Genomic DNA, 7863 nt, shown 5'->3' with positions numbered 1-7863 from the left:
CTTGAATACTACCCGCAAATGTTACATTGTCCTCCTACTTCAACACTTCCATTGTTAACTCTATGGCCGCAATCCAAGGACTAACAGGAAATCTTGTTATGAAAAGCAACAAATATGCATATTGCGTTCGGTGCATAGCAGTCCCTTGCTAGTATCCAGCACAGCTACCAATGACATGAGCCCAGGAATAGCACGGCGTCTCGCTGAAGTAGCGTTGTGTGGACTATCTTTCAGATCCCACCGAAGCTGGTTGTAAAAGATGATACCGAAAAAGAATCACGGGTTGATCATGGTTCCAAGCTGCAATATCAATGATAGATAGAACCAAGGAATTGGCATGTGCAGAAATCATCCAGGTCAGCTCCATTCAACAACGGCGGGCATTCTGCTAGCTTAAATAAACGTTAAGATGACCACGACCTTTTTCCCTCCTCGCACCTAACCACGCATGTAATAAATAGTTGTTCGGTCTGATAATCAGCCTAACTAGATTGAGGACGGAAACATCGAGATTATGCATGTCAATACGAAAAGCACGGCAATGATGGTGATGCATTTTTAGCAACTTCTCACACAACATTTTGCATCTCATCCGTAGAGGTAGTACCCATGTGGTTGGTGGTACGGAAAAGAGAAACAGATTCCCCGTCAACGCCGTGTGGCTGGCATGTGGCCGACATGTTGGTGATGCGGGGATGCCATTTGCATGCACCGTTGGGGCTTCCTGAGAAAGGAGATAATCAATGGCATCCATCTGAAGGAGAGGATGCACAGATGTTGCCCGTAATCAGATCGTTCCTCCGATCAGGACGGTGGAGATTGTTAGGCACGTGATATCAGATCGAGCCACCAAGATTTCGTTCGCGAGATCGAAATCTTACGCAGGTATGTATGCTGTGTTTGCTCCGGTATTTTAGTTTAGTGTTAGTTATACTAAAATTTTTAGTCCAAAATATCTGGCTGATTCGCGTTTCAATGAGATCTTGAAGCCTGGAAAATCAAAAAATTATATGATGTATGAGAAATATATCACACTTCTACTTTTCTGTCGTTAGTTTAAAAAAATCTTTATATGCGGGAACGTAGAGGGCACAAGGAGAAAGGCCGTAGATGAGTGACATATGAATCATCTATCCGCATTCACCACGGGGTATTTTGGTTAGAACCATGTCAAGCCTTAGTGTACCATTAACGAGAAACCAGAGGCGGCACAATGGGGAGTCCTGAGAAAACTCCAAGCCTGAATCGGGGCGCGTCCATAGAATTCCAGCTACTCTCATGATTGAACACCCAATTCCCAGGTTAAATTAACTGCTACCTGGATATATCGTGTTAGCTCTGAGATCAAACCACCCACCCACCTTGGCGCCTCAGTGCCTAGGTACAGTATATCGAACCCATCCGGTCTAACGCCGTTCGGCATCCGGTCTAGCGCTAACCATTTAGGTTTGGCGCGATTTCCCTTTCGGTGGTCTACAAAGGGGGCGTAGGCTCTGTAGGGGGCTGTCGAAGCTCCCAAATGATTACAAGATGATGACAGTGATTTTTGACGAAGGGACGTTCACGAGTTCTTCAAGAATTACCTGGGCACGAATACTGCCGCTTGCTCGCTGTTAGCCGAAGCTAGGGTGAATAATGGAATAGGATTGGAGGATTAGGATCATGGGGTTAGGCTACCTTGAAAGGTCCAATTGCTAAGGAGGCACGAAATGCGAAGGTTGAGAAATCGGACTAGTGCAATTAGGTACCCGACTTGTGGAAAGAATTCAGCGCCACAACATGGATATCTTTCCTTTCAGCGAAGATAGAATGAATATTTCAGTTAGATGTTATCCCTCATTAGCAAACGACTCATTCTTCAGTTCACCATGATCCGGCTTACATACATTACTTCCATAATCCGTCATCGTGAGCATGGATAAAATCGACGCAGGTCTTGAAACGGGGTGGATGTTGGTGGGAGCGCGGGTGGCAGCATGGGGCTGGTGAGTAATCCGTAGAGAAGGCTGGAGGGAGCCTCAGCCTTGCCTCCCATCTCATCGCGTTACGTCGTTATCGCATGGTTGCGATAGGCCTTGAGAGATGAGTGGTTCGGATAGGTTCCAGAGATTCAAAAATGTAACAAGGTTATCCTTTGAAGCAGAGGCCTTTTCCAGAAAATTCATCCGTCCCAAGCAGCGTTTGAGGCGTGTTAGTCACCGTGACGTCTCTTCAGGATATCTCCATACCCCGGTATTCGCTTGCTTACTTTTTGCTTCGAAGGCCAGTAGAAATATACGAATTTGCCAATATGGGCTAGTAAGATATTCTCGTATCTAAGTTTAACAATTGGTAACGCCGTAACATTTGTTGTGAGGTTTCCGTGGAAGTGTTTTTGAGCATCAAATTCAATTTGATGCCGCCATTGTTTTTTTTTTTAGACCGCATCTGTCTGATGGGTTGCGAATCTTTATCACCCTAACCGCCCAATGGAAGCCCATGTGTGATCTAGAAGCCGATTTGCCAAAGGAGATGACGGGGGGGAAAAAAACTTGTCACCTTGCCATTTGGAGATCAAGTTCAATGGCCGGCTGCAGGTAAGGCCCGCCAAGCGAGCTGTTGGGCACCATCGACCCACCAACTACTGGAAACAGCCTGCAAGTCGCAGTTGCTGTTCAGAGTGCAAATGGCAGCTCTGGGCTCCGCTGAAGCATTCTTGATGATGAGAACCAGCCCAATTCAAGCTTGATGAGAGCAGCGCGAGTTCTAAGTGGAATTAGGAAGCTGGGAGGTAGAGCACTGCCTGCAGGCCCCTTAAATCACAGGGCGTGTGGTATTTCAACGACTCTGACTTGTGGGAGGCGTTTGCCCTTTCGTGATTTTGCTTTTTGCTTTTTCTTGCTCATCTCACTGAGGTATTTTCACAAGGCGACGGTCGCAGCCCAGCCGTATTGGTGTTTCGGAGTGGGAGAGGTATTCCCTGTAACTCGCTATATAAGCAGGATAGGCCTTGTCTCAGCCTGGTTGGAGAAAGGTGTGCTTTATTGGCGGACGAGCAGGTTCCCCTCACACATTGATGCATGCTTTTGGATGGATGGATGGAAGAACCGTTCCCCTTTCCACTCTCCAGACATCCTATCGTGCTTACGGAGTAGTTACCATATTGGAGAGGAGTAGTAAGCTATGCATGTCGAGCCTCAAATGGAAATCCCGGAAGGGGCATGGGTGTTACAGTACTTGTATGCTTTGGCGATGGGTGAATGGATGAGTGGATGGGTGTAGGGCGTAAGATGTACATAATACAATACATGGAAAATACGCGCCTTTTGTCATCAGCCGGTCGATTCCATCGCCTGTCCCTTTTGGCTTGTCCTTTTGCCTCTCTTGTTTCACAGTCCGACACAGTCCGACACAGTCCGGCCAGCCTCCTGTTTGGTACCTGCGAGGCTGAGTGTACTGTAAGTAACGGGCTTGAAATTTGCATGGTCAGGTGCGTAATATATTCTTGTCTGGCACGAGTCGTGCGTACTGTATGTAATACTGGCGTGTACTGTCTGTCGCGCTAGGCCGAAAGAAGGCCAAACCCAATGACCTGACCACAACCTGCACGCCAACTCATCCCTCACCGACATCAAAACCTCTCTCCATCTCAACCTCGTCCGTTCATCCTCCAACCGTTCAAACTTGCTTCCGTCGTGAAGGAGTTTCCCGTGTTGAAGGCTCTTATCCTCTCCAGGGGCTTCCTCTTTATGTCGTGCTTTCCGCCAACTTCCTAGCACACACCCAGCCTCCTTCTCAGCCCTTCAAGCACGACTCTTTCCCCTCTTCATCTGTAAGTTCGCTCTCTCCTCCTCCCCCTCCCAGGCTCTCTTCCCGTTCTTTTAAATTGATCTCCAGATCCCCAAATCTCTCTATCGTGAGTCAAACTATTCCTTCCTAGTTCCTTTATTTTGGTTGGACCACGCCAGAATCATTTCTCTCTTGTTCCCAGTCTGCAGTTCCTCCTCTTTCTCTAAGCGCCGTACACTCAGGACCGGCTTGGCTTGCCATTCTTGACCTCATTCACCTCTGATGGAGACCATTCACGCACGACCCATTGCCTGTTGAATACTAACTTTACTTCACGTCTAGTTCCAAGTCATCTCTCGACCTTCTCTTCTTCATCTTCTTTAATTTCCGTCCCCTCTCTTCAAAGTGGTCCTTATACTTCCTATTATACGCGTTAACGTTCTGGAGGTACCGACAGCTTTTTTAACGACACTATCCAATAAACCCTGCAACTCCCATTCTCCTCAGAAAAACAGCGTCAAGCTGCATCATTCCTGCCACGATGACGACAATGGTAGGCGATTTACCTGTTGGTTTGAGTGCATTGCCAGGCTCAAACGACAAATATTTTTAATCAACCCACACCTATCCCACCTGGAACACCATGTTGACAACCCGTCATGTATACTAATGTGTTGTTGGCAGGACCTCCGTGTCGGTAACAAATACCGGATTGGCCGTAAAATAGGCAGCGGCAGTTTCGGTGACATTTATCTCGGTAAGTACTAAACTGTTGCATCCATTGGACCGTGTTTCTAACCCTTGGATATCTAGGCACCAATATCATTTCCGGAGAAGAGATCGCTATCAAACTTGAGAGCGTAAAGGCCAAACACCCACAGCTTGAATATGAGGCCCGTGTCTACAAATCTCTGGCCGGAGGCGTCGGGATTCCCTTTGTTCGCTGGTACGGCACCGAATGTGACTACAATGCAATGGTCATCGATTTGCTTGGCCCCAGCTTGGAAGATCTATTCAACTTTTGCAACCGCAAATTCTCCCTGAAGACCGTGCTTCTGTTGGCTGATCAGCTTATCTCCCGTATCGAATACATCCATGCAAAATCTTTTATTCACCGTGATATCAAACCGGACAACTTCTTGATGGGCATTGGGAAACGTGGCAATCAAGTCAACGTGATCGATTTCGGTCTCGCTAAGAAATATCGTGACCCAAAGACCCATTTCCACATTCCGTATCGTGAAAACAAGAACCTGACTGGCACTGCGCGATATGCCAGTATCAATACTCACTTGGGAGTGGAACAGTCTCGTCGTGATGATATGGAGTCCCTTGGCTATGTCATGCTCTATTTCTGCCGTGGATCTCTTCCATGGCAAGGACTGAAGGCCGCTACCAAAAAACAGAAATATGACCGCATCATGGAGAAAAAGATGACCACCCCCACTGAGGTTCTCTGCCGCGGATTCCCCAACGAATTCTCTGTGTATTTGAACTACACTCGGTCTCTACGTTTCGATGACAAGCCGGATTATTCCTACCTCAGAAAAATCTTCCGCGACCTGTTTGTCCGAGAATCCTTCCAATACGACTACGTATTTGATTGGACCGTTTACAAGTATCAGAAGAATGCACAAGCGATTGCTCAGGCAACTGGTAACCAAGCTGCTGAGGATGAGGAAAAGCACCGTCGTCATCCTGCCAACACTCAGAATCCTCAGGTCAAGCCATCGGCCCTTGCGGCTCCCCGTCGCAAGGTTGTGGAACGCATCCCAAGTGGAACTGTCGATACTCCCGACTCAAATCGCGCCGTTGGGGGAACTGAAAGGATGTGAGTATATGCAACAATCTACCGCTTCGAGGAACTGATGCTGGCCATGGGATTTTGATTCAAGAATCTGACTAATCTCATAGTCTTCGGCGTTAGGCTTCGTTCTGCTTCTAAGGGTGTTAATGCGGGTGCTGGCTACACCAGTACTGCTTACCACCGTTCGAAGCGGGATGATGGTACTGGTGCTAATTGGTACTGATTTATTTTGCGAGCGGTGGTTACTTCGTCCTTTTTAAGTCTCGGATTTTCTTTGTGGTGTGGTAATATGCAAGCATCTAGCATATTTGCCCACTAAGCTCTGAGACCTTTTCCTCGTTCTGAATCCCCTCCATTTTTATGGTGTGTTTAGCCATTCGTTCAGTCATTTCTCGACCTCGGTTATTTGTAATCCATGGATATCGTCGCTTCGGCCCTTCGCCCCATCGCAGTCAACTTTCGTACGATTAACTTGCGCCGGCGACTTTTAACCCCGTCGAGTTACTATTTATCATGGAATAACTGGATGCAGGCTTTCAGAACATATTTTGTCTCCCTTCCTTGGCCCTTTCGGTTGCGCTTTTCGATGAAGATTATTCACTTTGTTCAACCAATACAGTCAGGGAAGTGGTACACGCTCTCTAAAGGGATGTCCTAAGCGATTACCACAATATGGTTCTATCAGCCATCGGTTTCCTGGGTTCCCAGAAATGTAGCCCAGATTTTCTCTCCCCTTCCTAGTAATCATCTTTTGTTCAGCCCACATTTCCCACATCCTAAATTGTCATTTTTTTTTTTGTTTTTCTTTTTTCCTTGTGATGCATTTTACGTTTGACGAAAGCAAAGGGGACGAGCAACATTTAACAACGCGGAGAGGGTATGTCTGAGGAGAACGGATAATGATTTCCTGCTTCCCCGTTATCAGCTCATGATTAAATTGGTGGAAATTATTATTCTCTTCAACTTCGACGCGACGCGGAACTATTCCGCGCCGATACCTCCTCTGCTCGGGAAAATGGCGACGGATTTATGGCTTAGGGTCGCTTCCGGGGTGGTATTTCGTCAAACGTGTTTCCTATGCTTTGGATTCGTATTTCTGACTTCTTGTTGCACTTCCTGTTTCCACAATTTTTCATTTTTTCAAGGAGAAGAGAGGCCTAGGTAATGAGGAGAGAGAGTGAAAGACGATCCTGGGGTTTTGCAGCAGTGTTGGGATACACACGCGTCTGGGGAGGTTCATGAAGGCCAGAAGGTGATGCTTTTTCTTTGACATGCTTTTTCAATTGCCCCCTTTCTTTCCTTCACGAATTATTTATCTACTTTATCTTCGTTCCCTCTTTTAACTACATATCTGTTAGCAACGCCAACATATTTTTTTTCTCAATTGCATCTCCGTAAATCCGTACTGATTTTGACTTCCATAAGTTTTCACTTACCTCGAACTATTGTAATTGTAAAGTTGGAAGGCGTTGCTGGATGCACTCGATGTGAGCCAGGGGCACGGGTGTAGGTTGAAGTGGGAGTATAGGCGAAACCACACACACCACCAATACAATTCAGCAAGAGAAAATCGAACAGTCGAATGCGTATGTTAGTCGCCAAATTCCAACCGAATTCTAAACCTATATTTGACACAAGATGAAGCTCTGTTATTCCTGTAACATTAAAGGCTAATAATGTATTATTCGAACCGCAAACGACTCAATTTTCCAGAAATCTAATGTGTTTGTATAAATTTCCCCCTCTTGAAACAACCAATGAAGGGATGCGCCGTATTACTAAATTTTGATTTGCCAATTTTTTTTTACTCTTTGAAAGCTTCCTTCGCTGCTGCACTGCTGCCCAATGTTCTATGACTCAAGCTAGAACTCTTCCACCTGGCATTACAGTGTTCCGATCTTGACGTAGTCTCGAGCTGTTGCGGCTGAGTGAAATGTGGGCAGGCAAAACTGCGTGTGCGGCGTGTTGTTGGGCTTAAGATTAAATATACATTGCATGTATGTATATTTGGGGGTGAAAGTGAGTGATTGGATTCAATGACATCACTGGTCGTCGGCCTGCGTGCCCAACTTGAGGTCAGGGCGTGTCGTACATATACCGTAAATTCGTTCATTCTGAGGTTGATGTTGATCCCGAGTTGCTGTCGGTTGAGGGGCGACCACGAATACTGACTGGCTAAAGGGCCATTGAATCCAGGTCTATGATTTTGAAGGCTGTTTGTTTAATGGGCCATTCGGATGAGCTGACATTGCTGAGAAACCTTCATCGAATCGATGAGGGGCTGGGGA

General features: G+C 46.6%; 2 protein-coding genes across 2 annotated transcripts; one reads left to right on the top strand and one right to left on the bottom strand.

Moving 5' to 3' along the window:
* Positions 1-1130: 1130 nt before the first annotated feature.
* Positions 1131-1907, bottom strand: HCBG_02601 (uncharacterized protein; the record flags this gene model as incomplete). Its single annotated transcript, XM_045429650.1, has 4 exons — positions 1131-1275; positions 1362-1493; positions 1528-1610; positions 1887-1907. 4 exons carry the CDS (start codon positions 1905-1907, stop codon positions 1131-1133), a joined length of 381 nt encoding a protein of 126 aa, XP_045289545.1.
* Positions 1908-4159: 2252 nt separating this feature from the next.
* On the top strand, positions 4160-6963 carry HCBG_02600 (casein kinase I; the record flags this gene model as incomplete). Its single annotated transcript, XM_045429649.1, has 4 exons — positions 4160-4321; positions 4453-4525; positions 4582-5599; positions 5696-6963. 4 exons carry the CDS (start codon positions 4310-4312, stop codon positions 5796-5798), a joined length of 1206 nt encoding a protein of 401 aa, XP_045289544.1.
* Between the last annotated feature and the right edge of the window lie 900 nt (positions 6964-7863).

The sequence above is a fragment of the Histoplasma capsulatum genome (genome assembly GCF_000150115.1).
Source record: "Histoplasma capsulatum G186AR genomic scaffold supercont2.3, whole genome shotgun sequence".
NCBI lineage: Eukaryota > Fungi > Ascomycota > Eurotiomycetes > Onygenales > Ajellomycetaceae > Histoplasma > Histoplasma capsulatum.
Note: the sequence above shows the minus strand (reverse complement) of the source record. Positions and strands in the feature narration are given on the sequence as shown.